This window comes from Idiotropiscis lumnitzeri, chromosome 14 (genome assembly GCF_059441095.1).
Source record: "Idiotropiscis lumnitzeri isolate Australia: NSW breed Sydney's pygmy pipehorse chromosome 14, RoL_Ilum_1.0, whole genome shotgun sequence".
NCBI lineage: Eukaryota > Metazoa > Chordata > Actinopteri > Syngnathiformes > Syngnathidae > Idiotropiscis > Idiotropiscis lumnitzeri.
In genome coordinates this window covers 3,082,089-3,101,449 of record NC_142404.1, presented here as the reverse complement: position 1 = coordinate 3,101,449, position 19,361 = coordinate 3,082,089, and the positions used below count along the sequence as shown (strand labels likewise).

General features: G+C 40.3%; 1 protein-coding gene across 1 annotated transcript in view; it reads right to left on the bottom strand.

Annotated features, from left to right (window-relative positions):
- man1a2 (mannosidase, alpha, class 1A, member 2) overlaps nt 1-13,502 on the bottom strand; it is a 56,209-nt gene extending 42,707 nt beyond the window's left edge. The window contains exons 1-3 of the mRNA XM_088315270.1: nt 13,021-13,502; nt 7,414-7,932; nt 3,558-3,819 (exon numbers count right to left, since the gene is read on the bottom strand). Of these exons, the coding sequence (XP_088171396.1) occupies nt 3,558-3,819; nt 7,414-7,727 (576 nt within the window). The 5' untranslated portion in view covers nt 7,728-7,932; nt 13,021-13,502. The remainder of the gene's footprint in view (nt 1-3,557; nt 3,820-7,413; nt 7,933-13,020) is intronic.
- Nucleotides 13,503-19,361: the final 5,859 nt, after the last annotated feature.

The following is a 19,361-nucleotide window of genomic DNA, read 5'->3' as shown; positions in this document are numbered from 1 at the left end:
TGCGCTCCATTCTGAAACAAATTCTTCAAGAATGAATAATCAAGACTCAATTTCATAAAATCAGCAAAATTCAAATTATATTCAATTAGAATTAGGGATCGGTTAAAAAAAATTAAAAATCAATAATCGATTTTCCTTTTCACAGCCCGATATCGATTAATAAAACCATATATTGATACATTTAATAACGTCTTTTTCCTTATAAATTCACATTACTTTGCAGTTCGCACGAGAACTTGTCACTACGCGAAAGCAGCGTATCGAAACAAGACGGCAGGAGCAGAAAAGTTAGCGCCAATAAGCATAAAGGCACATTTATTTATTGTTTTCATCGAGTTATGTTAAATAAAACATACATGATGAATGTAACTGCACTTGTTCCAATTCGTAATGTAAATATTCAGATTTTTATGAGGGCTGTCAAATGATTACAAAGTTTAAAAAGATTTCAAGAACAAGAAGAAAGAAGATTAATTCATCATAATTGTAATAATCGCAATTCGAACTCTCTCCAAAATATGCCATATATTTATTCAGACATATTACAAAAAACGCATGCTTTGCATTGCGATGGTAATTTAAACTTGAATAGCTGTGATGGAACTAGAATTCCTTAGTGGCATGAGTGAAAATCTGCATTCTTTTTTTTTATTGAACCAACCTGCTTTTCTTTCATGCTAACTTTTACAAGTGCATGTGTCCGCTTGGGCTGAAAAATTTTAGGAGAAAATTGTTTTGCAATTTTTCTGACAGATTTTCCATTTTATTTGTGTTTTTCTTCACAAGGTGGACAGTGACCTTTACAAGCATAACATAAAATACCATTATACCATTAAAAACAATAAAAGCTATTATTGTAAAAATGCAAGGACAAAGACGTCTAGTGAGGAAGGCAGTCCTTTTTCAATTTGTTAAAAATGGTTCCAGAAAGCCAAGACCTACTTTACTACTCGCCGTCAAGTATAATTTTGGATTTTCGTGATTCTCTATATGAAAATGCATTTTTTAAACCGAAAATTGTTTTATATATTGTATTAATGTAGATTTCCTTTGTACATAAATAAAAAAACAGACCTTTAGCAAAGCTAAATTAATTAAAAATATAACTGAGACCCCTTATTGTATAGATCACAAAATTCAGTACTCGGTGGTGCAAAATAGAGCAAATAACATTGATAAGATTATAAATATTTAATACACGTTTGACATCTAGCTCTTTGAATGAGACACGCTGATAAACCGCAGTAGTTGACAAAAACAAGCATGTTCGATCGCATACGCACACAATGTTCCATTCCAAACACATTTGAGGCTCATGTCATAAAACAAGGTCCAAGAATGCGCATAGGTCTATCAGAAGCGAAAACAAACAGATCCTGTGTTTGTTGTAAAGTAAGGAATAGTTCACACCAGGAGTTTTAAGTCATCTGGCTATCTTCAGATTCCTTTAAATTTGCTGCCCTTCTTCTGAAACAACAGCAGTGGAACGTTTACCTTTATTCCTGCCGAACTTACAACAATGCCGTGGTTCACTTGGGCTGCAAGACTGTATGAAGACAATGTCTGTATATAGTGTGAAATATTTCTTAATATAGTAATCCCTTGCTATATCGCGCGTCACCTACCGCAGCTTCGCAGATTTTTTTTTTTACAGTGGTAATGTGCTCTGTGTAGCGGCCCCTTGGAATTCGAATAAGGACGCAGAGAGTTTCAAACAGGTGTCGATAATCTTTTATCTCTGAACAAGCATGTTCAGCATTCTGCACCGTGAAAACTACAGAACAACAGAAAAACACAAATTGTAATAGTACTTTCACAAATAATTCACATATCAATCATCAACGCTCCTGTAACGGCAGAAATTCACTTTTCTCGTAAACTACGTTAATCTGTGCGGGCAGTCGAAGGTTGTTCTGACTCGTCCATAACGGCACATATTATTCACGGCTTCCACTTTGATTCAAGTACTCACACGGACCCAAAGGAACTCTTTCGTCTTCTTGTATTAGAAGTTTCACAACCCAGTACTGTGAGCAATGTCGTTCAGCACAACGAATGGATAACATCTACTTGAACTATGAGAACGCTACGGGAACGGTCAAACTACGTTTCGCTTTCACGACTACCAGCACTGTGGTGGATTGTATTGTTTTGTGAACGACAGTGCTGTAATGGGACTGATTCATCTTGTCCACAACTGATATTTGGTTACGGAACGGACAGGATATATTGCGCATGCGCTGTTGCTTTGTATGTGATGTGTAGAAGACAAATAAAAGCCACCGACAAGCTCGCAGTTGTCCCACGTTTATTTTGTTCCACTGAAGAACACGACAAGCACATCGTCTACTCTTCCACTGTATGCACAGGGGGGGATCTCACCGCACGTGCACGCGCAGTCAAATCTGAATGATCAAATTAACTACACCATTATTTACAACACAGTAAATTCTAAATCTCATAGTTTACCAATAAGCACTAAACATGAATCTTTGTAAAGTCCTAACATAAAATAAAATATAGCACAATAAGAAATGGCTCTTACAGCTCCAAACAACTCAATACAAAGGAATGAAGAAATATAAATGAATCAAATGACACCATTTCAATTTGCCTTCCGACTAATAATTTACATTTTAAATATATTTAACATTGTATACACTACCATAACTCATTCCGCTCTCCAAGGGCGCTAGTTAATAGTTCCGACTGTCAGCAATCTTGCCTTAGCTTGGGACATTGTAAAATAACGAAAAATCACAATGTCAATTCTTTCCCAAAACAACCAAATTAATGTGTTAATATAGATGGCTTTTTTACGGCTCCTCTGTCAACATATGTGCACAATTCTCAAAGTGAAGCAACCTGGAAGTTGAATAACAAAAAAAAAGATAAGAGAAGAAATAACACGCTTGAAACGAACGCAGCAATGCCACAAGGTGGCACTGCAGGACCACAACTTCCCATCTACACATACAAACAAACCACAACAATCATATCAAATGCATTGTAAAATAATTTAAAAAAAATAAAGCTGACTACTTCGTGGATTTCACCTATCGCGGGATTCGTCTAAAACATTTCCAAGTTTTCCCTCAGACCTTAACCACAGTCTGATTCCCAAAGCAACGGAACATTGACGCTCTTCAGTAGGCATGCACGACTCAGAAGGATCGCGAAAGTAGCAGTAAATATACATTATTTTTTTATCATTATTATTTAGTAACTCAGAACATACAAACACAACAAATGGGGGTGACAAACATGGAGGCAAAGAAATATCTTTACAAAACTATGTTATAAAGCGTGACCTCATCTGCAGGTGCGTAGGCCACCGAAGGACCCTGATGACATCGTGTAAGCCAATTACATCTAGTACAGATACCGGTACACTATCATGCGTTCAAACACAAAGTAAATAAATTCGGATGGAGAAAGCATGAAAAGGCCTTTAAAGGTAGAAACATTATTTGAGAAATAAGAATACTACCTATTTTCCAATTGAAAAGAAAAAACAGCAAAGCAAAGTATAAAGAACTTAAAAACTAATTTCTTACCTCTCTAATCTTGTTCCGTTTCTCTTTGACCTCAGGCTCAAGTGGCTCGCCATCGCCAACGCCCACCACTTTGGGCATGGGCACAGGTGGTAAGGGCTTCGGCCCCGCATCCTTTTTCTTCAGGTCTTTCACCACCTTGTTCTTCTCCGTCTGGATCTCGGCCTGCAGCTCCTCACGCGACTTTCGCAGCTTTTCTTTGGCCTCTTGCAGGGCCCGTTCGTGGTCGGCGCGAATCTTGTTCCGGAGGCTCTCCTCGTCCTCCCTACAAGAAGCAGGAAAAACAAGTTAGAAAATATCCTCTTTATTCTGGCAGATAATTAGTCTGCACAAATAAACAGTGTAATTGCACAGAGAGGTATCTTTGTGATGAAAGCTAATTAAATGAGTCAGGAGCAAAGACACGCTCTTTGGGAAAATCAGCACTCGGCCGCTTTAGAGATCAAAAGCTCTAAAAATGAAAGCCCTCCTGGTTACTGTTCTTCTATCACACATATGCAGGTATGTACATACAGAATTACTCAAACAAGTATTGGGACTTTCCACCAACATGTAAACAGTGACAAAAACATGACGTTGGTTTCACTAACACCGTTCTGGGGGTTTTCACATTGAGTATTAAGATTTGCGGATAGACGGCTAAAAATAAATAATAATCACACATGGAAACGTTATCTTACACTGTCCGTTCCAGCTCTGCTCGTTGGTTTATTTAGTAGAAACATAATTACCCCTTGCAAATAGCGAAACATCATCTTTAGTATTAATTAATTAATATTCCCTTTATTAGTCCCACAATGGGGAAATTCGAGATTCGAACCCAGGCCTCCTGGGGAGACTGGGTCCTGAACGCGGCGCCTTAGACCACTCGGCCATCCTGGCAGCCTAGTAGATGTCTCCGTCACATGATGTCATCTCTACTGGACATCACCATGAACTAAGAAAGAGAAAAACGTTGCCTTGTTTCCCCTTAATAATTATAACACCTCCTGCATTGTTCCTGTGTCGATATACAATGAGCGAAAATGTGCCCCTACACATTGGATCATATTTACTTCCAGAAACACTGCCCCGTGTCGTCGTCCGTCATCCGTGTCACTTGACATCCGACTTTATGTGCATGCGTATCACATCATGGACAAGTTCAGTTAATAGACGGCGCATTTGTTTTTTGTTTTTTTTAATGAGCGCGTGAACATAAAAAGATTTAAAAGTTGTGCCTTCAACTTTTGCTAGCGCTTGTTGACAAGTACATCCAAGGCTGCTTCGTTAAAAATTTGTAGAGGCGCTAATGAGCCATTTATTTCTTTTTTTTAAGTCTCACAATAACATAAAATATCGCTGCTGCTGCCAGGCCTGATCTGGTTGCAAAGTTTTATGAGTTTTCGTACACGTTTATACCATCTAATATAGTGTTTTCTTGGCCAACAGAACGTTGCGCTGACAACAGCTTTACGCGAAAATTCACAAGCTTCGTGTTGCAGCATCAGGAAGACCAAAAAAACTCTTCTGACAAAATATCAGGTATATCTGGGTCACTAATGGCAGAAAAACACGGAAAATAAAAAATATATTATATTTGTTTTAGCCAGTAGGTGGCACTATGAGTATGGTGTAAAAAAATGTAGACATCCACAGGCGTAGAATCTCAGCAAATGTGTGTAATTATGATATCAGAAGACACATTTTTAGACTGTCGCTGTTGTGCTGTTCTAGTTTCCTGCTAATCCATATTACAGCACATGGAAAGCGATTTGTTACAGCTTCTTCTGTTGTGAAATGCGCTAAATAAATGAAGGTGTATTTAGTAAAAAAAAAAAACTAAAAAAAACCTCAGATTTGTGCATCATGCCCTGCAGTGTGAATGTCGTCAGTCTGATCGCAAAATCTAGCCGCCAGGTTGAAAAATACATGTAAATGTCATTTTCTGCACCATGACCTAATTGCCACGCATTACTTTGAACTAGTGATAGACCAATATGCTTTTTTCAGGGCCGATACCGATAACGATTATTAGTAGCCATGGAGGCCGATAACCGATATTAGAAGCCGATATTCATTTGTTGAAAATAGGGGGAAAATGGTGTCAAAATTTTGATAAATAAAAACTCCAAAACTTGACTTAGTTTAAATACCTTAATGCACATGTTTATTAAACAACTTTAATGGTTTACAACATGTTAAAGCTTTTTTTAGATCTAGTTTTAAAAGTCAAGCAAAAAGTGCACGGAGCTCCCAGGTTCAGCTGCATGTCTTATAGTTCAATGAAAACAAACAACTCTTTAAAGTTTACTACGGCAAAAAGATTTTTTTAGTTGCAAGTTGTAGTAAACTTGACATTTATCAAAATTTCGGCAGTCTGTTGCCTTACCTTCCTCTGCTAAAGATAGATTCTTGGATGTCATTGTTGTTGTGTTTTTCTACAAGGCTTCGTGACACAGCTTGCCCTCGAAATCAACAGGTCAGGCACAGTTTATTTAGTTCCATGAAACCACATTCCTTTGTGCAGCATTCTTTGCCCCCCCCACCCCTCACTAGGTGTGAACAGTAACTTGTTTTATGAAACAACATGAATAACACTACACTTTTAATTAATAACCACCTCACTTGGTACATGGTATGAGAGCTCAAGAAACTTGAGTAATTTCTGGTTCTGTTTACAGAGTATGATTATTGATTTTCTCTCCAGACTTCACTTGCCAATTTGTCTTCAAAATTGGAATTTCTTTTAATGCAGTTCCAGACCTCAGTAGCCTGAACATTGGCACTTATACTAGAGGTGTGTATGTAAAATTTATGTTTGGACTAAAATTATCCACCCTCCTAAAATAATCTAATAGTATAAGCAATGTTTTGTGACGACCTTTACCACGAATGTTTCACATCAAGTCACACGCACTACGGGAGAGGTGCCACGAGCAGAGGAAAGTAATTTGCCGAAATTTTAATAAATGTCAGCCTACTACAACTCACAACTTATAGAAAACTATTTGCCCGGGTAGACTTTAAAGCGATATACAGACAGATATATAGACTATAAGACATACAGTTGAGCCTGAGAGCTTCGTGCAATTTTTGTATTTTCTAATAGCTAAAAAAGCTAGTGAAAAAAAAAAGCTTAAACATGTAAATCACTAAAGTTGTTTAATAAACATACCTAAAGGCATTTAAACTAAGTCAAGTTGTGGAGTTTTTATTTTTCAAATTTTGACACCATTTAAACCCTCTTTTTTTTTTAATAATTAACATCGGCTTCAAATATGGGCTATTGGCCTCCATTGACTACTAACAATCGGTATCGGCCCCGAAAAAAGCATATTGGTCTATCACTACTTGAAAACAAATGAGCAAGGAGAGGCAATTAACGGCGATGCACCAATGTATAAATCAGTGTTCCTAAACGTGCCTGGATAAAGGAGGAAACTCCTCCAACCAGTTGGTGACCCCTGGGTTATGCAAACTCCCAAGCACCTTCAGGGTGTCGATTTGGTCTATTGTTCTACAACCAAAACTAATAGACCTCACCAGGGAAGCTGGCCAAAACGAATAGACCTTACCAGGGAAGCTAAGGAATGTGAAACCCTTGCAGTTGAAGCTCAGCCTCCGATCCCCCGACTCAAAAAGGGGGAATCGCCACAGCTCTACAACATCCAGAAACTTTATAAACACCAATGCGGTTTTTAGCCACTTTGGTGAGGTCAACCTCAGAAATAGGAGTGGCCCAGACTTGGTTTCCTTATAGGAAGAAGGTGTGAGTGGAATAGGAAAAGGTCTTACAAGTATTCTCCCCAGTCCCACTGACTCAAAAAGTCCCGAGTTAGAGCAACAACACGAGATTTAAAAATGAGAATAATTTTACCTGTGTCTGTGTTCATCATGTCCTCCCACACCGTGTATGATCACCTGTCCGGAGGCATGTTTTCCCTCCTTGGGCGAGTCAATGTGTGGGATGAGTACATCCTCCAAGCCCAGGTCAAAGCGCTTGTGCTTGGAGTTGTCAGGCAAAAAAAAGAAAGCGCCGAAGCACAGGGTGATGAAGGCACTGAGGATGAGCAGCAGGATGAACTTCTCAGAGAGCCTCAAGGTAGCGCGGTGATGCGGAAAGGAGGAGGCACCCGGCGACAGCGTGGGTATACGGCGCCCAGAGAGCGGTAAAAGCGCTGGCGTGGTCATGTCGAGGGCTGCTGAAGGGCTATCAAGCGGCACAGGAGGGAATGAGGCGGGACGGAGAGCAGCGGCAGCCTCACGAGCGCCGCAGGTGTCGTTTGTTGCAGCTGCTTGACTTTATTATCTCATGCCTGTGTTGCCAAGTCCAAACACCAAAAAAGGAAGCAGTCCCTCAGTGAAGGACTTACTGGCGAACAAAGTCATCACTATTCTGCAAGACAAAAACAAAATAAAAACAGCAACTAAGTAATATTATTAAGATTAACTTTGACAAGGCCAGTCCAAAACACTCATTTTGTTTTCTAATCTAAATCATAATTCAATTTTCGATTCATTGCCCAACAGTAGTGTCTAATGTGCATAATGAATGTGTCACATTAACGCTGCAGCTACCGGCTATTGTTTGTTTCGGATGTCCCAATCCGATTGAAAATTCTGTCGGACAATCGGGTATTTGGATAAAAATAACTAAATTTTTTTTTGTTATAACTACTTAAAACAAAGAAATCCCCACTTAATAACTGGGATATTAAACATTCTATACCTGAAAGTTAAACTGTGCATAGCAGCACACCATTTCCTCTTCATAAAGATTAGTGAGATTTTTGACAAATTTGTCCCCATCTTGGTATATTAGACAAAGTGACGTCAGAACCACAGTAGTGATTTTGCCGGCAAGAACACGCTTGAGTAGGCCTGGTTAGTTATCAAGTGATCAGTTGGAACGGTAACTATCTCAGGCTTTCAGCAACGAATGTATGTACGTCTACTGCCTTTGAAAAAAAGTAATTCTCACCAGAGCTTGGAGCCGCCGGTAAATGCTGGTATCTGGGGCCATACAATACAGCGTTATCATAATTAAGTTACTTTTAGCTCCCTTATTTGGCGACTGAACATTATTTCCGGTTACTTTTAGCTCCCTTATTTGGCGACTGAACATTATTTCCGGACAGTCAGTAGCTTCGGCATATGAACCAAGTTTGGAAGTCAAGTCAAGTCAGCTGTTACACTGCAACACACTACAGTGTAAAAATGTACTGAAGCATTGATGTCCATGTATTATTTTGTAAGGGAAGGTTTATCTTGAAGTAGGGGTGGGCAATATGGCAAACATATCATTTTTTTACATATAAAATCACGATCACAACTTTACAATTTTCAACATCTAAAATGTATATAAAACCTTAAAATTAAAAAAAGAAAACATTTTAATGCCAATTAAGCTTTCTGAACAGGTTTTGATTTAAATTTAATGTGCAATAAACGTAAACATAAAAGCCAACAACGTCCCCATCAAAAACACTTGCTTGTAGTGTGGGTCCAGTATTTTGAACAGTCTTCAAAGCCCTCATTTTCTTTCCACTATTTTTATAGGAATTATATCTTTACCAAAGTAATAAGTCGCAGCCTCAGTTACTTCTTTGCACTAGTTTTTCCCCATGTGTCTGATTTCTGTTTGGACTGTCACCGTTGTGTTTTGGGCGCTCTCTCCGCAAGCGATTACATAAACAGGTTCGCCGTGTTGCCATCCGACGTCCGAACGGAGTCTCTGCAAACTATGCAAATAACGATGGTTTACGCCATGTCCTCCAGGCAAAAGCCAAACCAAATCCACACGGTGCATGTTTCTTTTGAGGACCAGCTCTGTTTCATGGTGACTTTACCTAGCGGTGAAAGAAAAATCCACAGAAAAGCCGCACCGTTGTATTAGCCACATGGTTCAAAATCTAGGAAAAAAGTTGCGACTTACAGTCCGGAAAATACGGTAATCTTTTCAGAATTGATGATTCAATCATTTATTCAATTGGTTACTCAAATAACCCATTTTTATTTTTATTTTTTTTCAGTCTAAATCGACCACTAAGGAATCATCTCCATGTGGATATGTTGCCAGAAGATTGCGTCCGGAGCAAGAAATTTCCATCCAGAAAAAGGAAAGTGGCCATATATCGGTTTTGGGTGCCGCATTTTTTCCCTCAGCTCTGCCTCTGGAATGTGGACATCCTGACACGAGATATGCTTTGCTGTCACGTCAAGGCTATTTGAATATCCATGCAGATCGGAACAGCCTTAGATTTACTGTTTTATTTTTTTCTCCACATACTAATGCACCTTATGCACCTCAATGCCAGTGACTATTGTATGGAATGAAATTTCTTGAACTGTCAAACTACAGTATGTTAAAAAAATAAAGAGGAAAAAGAAAAATGTTGCTTGTTCATTGAATAAAATCCAGACAGAATTGTCTGTGGATGACTTAATCTCTTTCAAGTGTGGACGCTGCACATACTATTGTGTAGGTACTTGTCAACTAACCCTGAAATGGAACAGCTAACATCTTAAATTTAAAGCAATACCCAATTTATATTACTACAAATGACAAGACCAAATTCTGTCTGATTGGTATACTGCTCGCTGTCTGTGGTAGTGGCAAATTCATTGATGGGACCCCAAAGAACATGTAAACATGTCAAAAGTACCAAAACTATCCAGAGCACGGGTTATAAAAAAAAAAAAAAAAAAAAGGAAAATGACAGAAAGAGAGGTCCAGTTTTTGCTCCGTTTTGGTTGTCCTAATAGATTTTGCAACAGGAAGTCATGAAATTAAGAAAATATTTCATTTTGTATTTTAAATGGTGGTACGTTATGTTATAAATTAAAGGCGATGTTAAAAATGTGACTTATTTTCTACGCATATGTTAATCATCAATGAAAAGGGGCACCATATAAATTCTCGGCTCACATTGGCTCGGGTCGGCCCTGCCCATTTCACCTCTGCAATTATTTAGAACGATGACCTCAGTATTTTGGATTTTATGGCCGTTAAGCACGTTCCTCATTATGCAATATTAAGCGAACGTGAGTGCCTTTAGAGAAGACGACGTTCATGTCCCTAAATTCAAAAACATAATGGGGCAATCGTTGGATTTACTGGGGTTGAAAAAGGCAGAGACTTCCACATAGGGCAGGGCGATAAACCGAAAATTTACCGTTATTACAATAACCGACATAATTTTGCCCATGTCTGTAAATTTGGTGTTTAAAAAAAAAGAAGAAAATACTTTTCTGTCTGCGGTGGTGTTCATGCCCCTTTAAGACGGTACAACGCATATAGTCACATGACTCCACCCATCTGAAGAAGAAAGAAAACGGACGACGCGGTCGTGGCTGGCGATTAAAATTAAGAAGCTGCTGACACTGCTGAAGACGACGTAACGTTAGTTGAAGTTTGTTCCTGTTCCGCTTGTCCCAAAAAGAAATCTGTCGTTAGGAAATATTTTGGGTTCCATAAAGACGATGTTCGAGCAAAAGAACACGAACTACTAAGTGCGTCGTAAGCACCCAAAACCTTTTCTTTTCCACCACCTACAACACAAGTATGCTGTTGACTTGGAATGTGAGCTAAAAGCTCAAAGTGAGAAGCAAGGTTCAACAAGTGACAACAGCCCCTAACAGAGACGACACCATATGAGAGAACGTCGAAGATGTGGACGAGACAGCCTAAGATATAGAATTAGAATTAGAATTAGAAATCCCTTTATTGTCATTGTACTCAAGTGTGCAACGAGATTAGAGGGCTCCCCTCTCCAGTGCAATACAACAATAATACAGACAAATATATAAATTAGATAAATAAATAAGAGAGTGCAATGGAATTTAGTACTGAATAGTGTATATAAAAACATATATAGCTAATGATATAGCTCTTCCAGCTATAGAGGGAGCTTAGACATGCCAAGCATTTTGCATCCACATCTGACTTGTGGTCGAGTCGCAACATGGATCCCTGTTTGAGCCAGACTGTGTATTACATAGACGACAAGTGGCGACTGCGCACCAGAGTACTCGAGATGGCACATTTTGATGATGATGCACACTTGTTTATTTGGCTTGCATCGACATTTTTTTTTATTTTATTGAGCATTTTGTTTACAGGCCACACTAGCTCCTTAGCAGATGGCATTATTTACATTGTTTACAAAAGACCTTTACACAAATCTCGGCCTTTGCACATGGCATTACAGCACCTTAGCGCAAGATAGCAGAAAAAGGTTTTGCTCGAGGTAACCCTTTTCTCCTGTTCTTTGTGACATTGTTCAAGTCATGCAAAGCAAGCTATTTGGAATGTTTATACAAATGATTTTTGTACTTTTATTTTTCATTGAATGTAATGTGTACCAGTTGGTCAATTAAGAAAAAGCAGTTAATATGCATTTTCTGCATTAATTTAGATTTTGGTCCATGGGGGGAATTTATCGTGCATTTATCGTCATCGAGGTAAAATTCCTCAATTTATCGTGATATTTATTTGAGGTCATATCGCCCTGCCCTAAGTCCACAGACATTTTTGTGAAGATTTAATGCAGTTTTCTGACATCAAGTGACATTTGGCTTTTTCTGACATCAAAAATCTTAATAAAAAAAAATCCAGAACATTGGACCCATCATTTTAATATTTTCAGAGGTTGATGTGGACATGAGTAGAGGTGTACACACACATTGGATTGATGATCTGACACAGTTTTCGTACATTAAAACATCTATAGTGAGTGCCAATGGGGAGGAAAAGGCTTAATGTCTATAAAATCAACATTATTGGGACTATCATTCTGAAATTAACAGGGGTTGAAGTGGGTATGAGCATTAACATTACGGATGTTGAGCTTTTTTTGTTGTTTTCCCTTCATTAATGGTTTTGGACTGTCCCATAGGAAAATACGGGAAATAGGGTGACAGCAGTTGAACAACACTGCATTAGATACAACAAATCATAGAAGACCAACTAGACACTAAATATGTATCAACCCAATAAATGGCTTCTTTTTTTACTGCATTGCCACGATATACAATACATTCTTACCATAACAAAAAATAAATGAATCGACCGACCAAAGCAGATTTTTGCACGGGCGATGGTGTGAATGGATTCGGGCCAAACGCCTTCCGTGGCTGTTCGTGTTTCGATCACGCATCGTGACGGTGCATGCAAAAGCAGACGTTCGCTTGCAATCTAAGCGTTCAGTGAATGGATAGATAGGTAATCATGACGAGTCGATACTTTAGAAGACAGGCGGCGGTAAAAAGCAAAGACCTCTAACCGCACAATTTATATAATTTTCAAAAAGCTTTCTTTTCAAGTGGTTGCAGCGAAGACGCGTTTTGTTGAATGACGTCTCCTCAAGCGAAGTTCATTCGTTGACTGTTCAATTCTGACTGAGGTGATTAGCAGACTAGCTAGCTACTCTGCTAGCTCGCGAACGGCTCATATCCGTTTATTAAAAATACACGTGTCACTTACCGGATAACATTCCACAAGAGACGTAAACTGCGGGAGGAAATTTGTAATTCCGCACGCACGTTTAGCGTGCTGACATCATGGCACGCACAGTTGAAGCCGGCGATGTCTTACACCGAACGGTCACACAGACCGATGGGCTGGTTCCGTTAGCTACGTTACTAGGCTGCCAATGCTAGTCTGGCTGCTGAACCGTCGACAGAGGCAGGCGGTCTTTAGTCGCTGCCGCACCGCAGAACAATTCCTCTCATATGGTCGGGCAAATTTGACGTGCCTTCTGGTCTCCAGGCCGCCCGGATAAGCCAGAAGACGTCCCGGGTGCTGTCATTATACGCGCAAATGAGTCTGTGTTGATTAAAAAAAAAGTCTGTCTGGCCACTCGACCAGGCCTGTGCGACGGACGGATCGTCTGAAGCCTGCCCTGAAACTGCTGCCGCTCCTGGTTCGTTCTGCAACTGAATTTTCGCTGCCTCCTCGCATAAGGAACCGTCTGACAATTGCATCAAGTTCAATTTGTGTAAAAGGACAAACTTCAGAAAACAAACCTCATCACAATGGCGTTTAAACTCGCAAAGCAAATAGGCATATTTTGTATGTTTTTGTATCTCAATATTTATTCAAATCCTGCAGTTTAGCAAGAATTTCTCTGAATGTGGTCTTATACCTGCACCTCATTCCCTCCTTATTGACAAGAGTCCTATCATCGGTGATCCAAAATCACCTTTATTTATCAGTAAATCAATTCATAATAATCAATTTGTGTGTGTGTCTGTGTCTGTGATGTCATTGTGACAGAAGAGAATTATAATAGATTCAATGGATTAAAGCGGGATGTATCAAACAAATTTTTGTGGACGGGCACCATCATCGTTCGGGTTTCCGTCAGGGGCCGTTATGACTGCGGACCCGTAAAATGTATGATCACCTTACGTGATCACATACACGCAACACATTGATGGCAAGACGGTTTTGAAATCAGAAGCCAGTCAATAATTGTTGTTCAACAATTCTTCAATTCATTTTAAAAGGCGATAACATTTTACCTGCACCTCTACTGAAGAAATTGGTGGTAGTCTTGCGAGATGTGGTCTCCAGCACATCAGTAAGCATGCTTCAAATTACATGCACTTCGAATTTAGGTCATTTCGTTCCACTAATTCGCCGCTAAATGTCACTAAAGTCTACACACTGTCCCTTTAATAATACAGGTTGTTATATTTACGTTATCTGTTAAAACATGTAGTTAGTAACATAATCCAAGTATCTTAACATTGAAATAATGTAACTTGATTACGTTTGGATTACTTACATACCAAATATGCTCATGGGTCTCTATCAGTACAATATGTACTTGTATATATTGGTTTTACAAATGTTTAATTATATGCATGGTTTGGAACAAAGAAAGCACTACTACTCAGAATGCAATGGATGGATGGGTGGGTGGGTTGATAGATAGATTTGGCCACCACCCTTCGGCCAATCCCCTGGAGGGGATTATTATGTTTCCTCTATTAGAATGGACCCCTGCATACTTGCGGATTGGCACCCGCAGGTTCACCTTTCGGGGGTGCAACCACCGTTTTTCATGAAAAACGATTAGAGAGGCTCCACTGTGGAGTTTTAAGTTGTAATATTACCATTCACCACTAGATGGCAGACAATTGTACTTACTCATAGGTTAAAAACACAACCATTGCTATTAAGTTACATTGTCCAGCACTATTTATTCCATAGTGTTGTCCTGGGAAATTTAGACATAGTAGGCATAGAGGCTGAAATCTGCCCCCCCCCTCCCCAAAAAAAAAAACCCAACAAAAAAAACAAATAATATTTTACATGTATGGAAGTAGTACCGTTTCAGTGGACAGAAGATTTTGATGGTTGACGCACATATTTCGTACACGTTTAGCATATTGCCCGGCCAAACACATTTTGGTGCTTGCACCCCCCTGGCCCAACCTTGCCGACAGCTCTCAGCTTTATGTAATGCAACAGGGAAAAGGGCTGCCTTTTCAAGGACACGGTTCATCATATCATTGTACACACACAGAGAGACAGGACATCCATTTTGTGTAATTAATATCATTTAAGTCTGAGACTGTGCGCTCCGTCTGGCATATGAGACAAGTCAGGTTCTTTCGCCCTCAAAGCACTTTCCCATGACACCAGAGGCTATAATTTGTCCACAAACCTCAGCGGTGACACTTCCCGCGGTGCGAGTCGACCCGCAAACTCACAGGACAAACCATCAACGGTAATATTCAGGCAGAAGCACACTCCACGAGGAGTGAAAATATAAACATCCAAGAAACAATTTGAAGCAGAGTGCATGTTACAAACATGACCAGTTCTAGGCGTGCACAGGTGACGCAGCAGCAGACAGAAATTTTAAGGGAATTATCTGACAGTACATTTTAATTTTGTAATATCATTATTTAATTAATTCCACTTACCATAGGCTCCTTGACATTTTATGAAAAATAAAATCTTCGGAGGTCTTTTTTGACATGACTTGTGTAATTGTCAATGTTGTATTATTTTTTTAAAAAGCTGTTAATGGCAAAACTAAACCTTGATAATGTTAATCGTTTATAATTTAAACTTACTCTTGAAATTTAAACTTACTCTTGAAATTGTTTTAATATGTTTTATGAACGCTGGAACGGTAGCTAATATTCACAGCATCTGCAGTCAAGATTTAAATTGGGTTTGGCCACATTAAGAAAATATAGCTCTAAGCAGTTTTTGCATTCATTGTAATCCATCAGCAACATATCAACAATGTTTCCACTTTTTACATGTCAATGCAATTATGTACTGCAACAAAGGGTGCCGGGGGAGGGGGGGGTGGTATGTGTTCAAGAAAAGCCTATTAAAATAGCTGCACTTTATTTGGGGTTAATCAGATGGCAGATGTGTGCTGAGTGTTGACACCCAATTAACATGACTTCAATGTGATAAGTTAATTCTGAACGTGGCCACATCCACAGTTGGAAGAGGGTGTACACACTTATGCAATCACATGTTTTCAGTTGATTGTTTATACCGCACTTCCCATCTTGAAATCATCAAAAGCACAGGTTATAGGTCACCTTCGGGGACATATAAAAAGGGGTTGATGGATTTAGGTGTCCACCTTTGGTGTCCAAAGTGCAAATTTTGTCTGTAAATGCCGTATAAACTACATTTGACGTTCTACTGTTGTGGTTTGTTTGCGCGTGAGTAGATGAGACATTGTGGTCCTGCAGCGCCACGTTGTGGCGCTTCCGAGTATGTTTTAAGCGCCCCTTTTTTTTAAAATCTCTTTTTCGATGGTCAACATCCGGTGTCGCTGCTAGATATGATCGGCTAGCTAGATGTGATCTTGGAGATAAGTCAATGTTGTGGCAAACCTGACAAGCAAAGATAAAGAAAAATTATTGCTTCTACAATCCAAACTTGATGGCATCTTCTTAAAGAGAGCCGAGGGTGCTTTTATAAGGTCAAGAGCAAAATGGATGGAGGAGGGAGGAAAAAAGAAGACATGAATATAATTCAATTGCAAGCTTGTTAACTAATTGTTGGAAGAGTGGTACAATGCAGCAGTAGTATTGCGCCCAACTATTTTCAGGATCAGCAAACCAGAATTGCTTTCATGACAAAGGAATACCTACACACAACCTGTCTCGTCTGACGGTGTGGAAGAAGTGAAGACTTTATTACAAAGCGACAAAGACTCAAAGAAACATTATGTAACAATCATACATGCAACAAAGTAACAACACATTTGAGAGCACATCTTTAATGAAGAGGATACAAAGAAAACAAAAGTATTGAGAAGGAAATTTTTACTTTTTATAGCAAGCTCGATTTCACTATACTCTTCTTCAAATTCAACCAAATTCTTTGAACAAATTGTGAACCTACAACCAAACATCGAGATTACGTTCAAAGAAATTTGTGAATCAGATTTAAAAATCGATGAATTAGATGCAGTCATTTTGACTTTGCCTTTAAACTTGCAGCTAACTTCTACAAGTTTTTCTGGGAAGATGTCAGATGTCTGTTGTTCAAGGCAACTCAAGAATGCATCGCACAACAAGAACTGACAACACAAATTCCTAAACATAACAAAGATAAAAGATTATTAAACAATTTAAGACCCATCACATTTCAACACGATTATAAATTGCTTTCTGGATGTATCACAGCTCGTATGAAACAAGGTTTGTTACAACTTATTGACAAAACGCAGTCTGGTTTTCTGGGTGGACGTTCTATCCACAACAACATTCGGGTAGTTTTAGATTTGGTTGATTATAGTAATGTATTGCCGAAAGAAGGGTTCATTCTTATCCTAACCCTCGATTTTTACAAGGCTTTCGACTCAGTTGAACACCCCTTCATATTAAGTACCCTGAAGTATTTTGGCTTTGGTCCAAAATTTGTTAAACTGATTGGCATGTTATACAAGGACATTAATAGTTTTGTTGCTTTAGAACATGGTACCTGCCCAAAATTTGAAATTAGTAGGGGTATTCGACAGGGTTGCAACAGCTCGCCATTACTATTTATTCTAGTGGCAGAGCTTCTAGCAATTCTGATAAAAAAAAAAAAAATAGTGGTATTGAAAGAATAAACATTTTGGAATTAATTCTTTTAATAAGTCAATTTGCAGAAAATACAACAACAACAAAAAAAACGAAAAGCAAATTGTCAAAGTACTCCTGTCACGAGCCGTCTGTTGTTGTTGCAGCTGAGTGGGCGTGTTCCGACGGCGCTCGTTCTTGTCGTGTGTGACCTGGCCGCGAGCGAGACGCGCTCACGAGCCACGCAGCTGCGACGAATGAAGACTCTGATTACTGACTATTTAAGGCACCGTCGCGGACATGTCGGATTATTATCCCACGTTGCTCATGCTCATGTACCTTGCTCTAGTTCTTGCCTCGATTTACTCCGTGTATAGTCTTTGCGTGTTTTGTGTTGTTCTTTATTTCCAGCTATTTTTCGGCTCGCTTTCTGTTCTTGTTCTCGCTTTTGGATTTATCTTATCCCTTTTGTGGTAAGTCATTGTTTGTTTTCGGGTTCCTTGCTTTGCAAGCGCTTTCTGTTATTTCGTTATTGCTTTCCTGGTGTGACTGTGTCCACCAGCGTTTTTCGTTTCCGTCTATTCCGACGGCTGTAATTATAGATACTCCTAATATTATACAAAATTGATAAGAGAATATTCCCTATAGTGATTCTTTGATTGTTGCCTGACGGTCACAATAAACACTTTGATCAACATCATTTCTCGTGTCAGCGCATTAAGAATCCACTTTCCCTGCTTTCCAGCCAAGGCTGACAGAATAATCCGACCATGGATTCCGCTGACACAGAGAAATTTTTCAAAGCGTTGGCCAGTCAAGGACGCCTGGTAGGCTAGCAGGCGACCGAACTCTCAACTTTGCGCGATGCGGTCGGCCAACTGGCGCATAGGTTCACTAGCCAAGATGCTCATTTGAGCACCTTGGTTGCCCCTGTCACTCCGGCTCCCAACCCGGTCGCTTCCCCGTCCGGACCACAGGTTCCGGGTTACCCGTTCAAAGAGCCCAGTTTGCCCCATCCCAACCGCTATGGCGGAGAGCCAGGCCTCTGCGGTCCGTTTATCCACCACTGCCGGCTGATCTTCGATCAGCAGCCCCTTACTTATGCTCATGAGAGTTCAAGAGTAGCGTTTATGATGAGCCTCCTGACTGGTCAAGCGAGTGCTTGGGCCATGGCCGTGAGCAACGCACGTCCGGAAATCCGCTCCTCGTTTTCCATGTTCTTAACGGAGTTCCAGAGGGTGTTCCATCACCCGATTCGGGGAAAAGAGGCAGGAGCGGAGTTATTGGACTTCACCCAGGGTTCCCGGTCTGTCGCTGACTACTCCATCGCCTTCCGCATCCGGGCCGCCGAGAGTGGATTCGACGACTGCGCCCTGCGAACCGTGTTCCGGAGAGGTCTGAGTCCCGCCCTGAAGGACGAGCTGGCGATGCGAGACGACGCCGAGACGCTGGAGGAGCTCATCACCCTGGCCATCCGTCTCGACAATCACCTGCGAGAGCGCCGCCGAGAACGAGGGTTGGAGCAGCGTCGCACCGAGCCACCACGCTTCCGGGTCCCCGAGCCTCCACCAGCCGACGAGCCCATGCAGCTGGGAGCCAGCCGTCTTGATTCCCGCGAGCGAGAGCGGCGGCGCGGGTCAGGAGCATGCTTCTACTGCGGTCTCCAGGGTCATCGAGTATCGACCTGCCCACAACGATCCATCCGCCGAGAGTCGCCTCCTCGTCGCACGGAACACTGTGAGTCCGCGGTCAACCCTTCCGCGACCACCAACT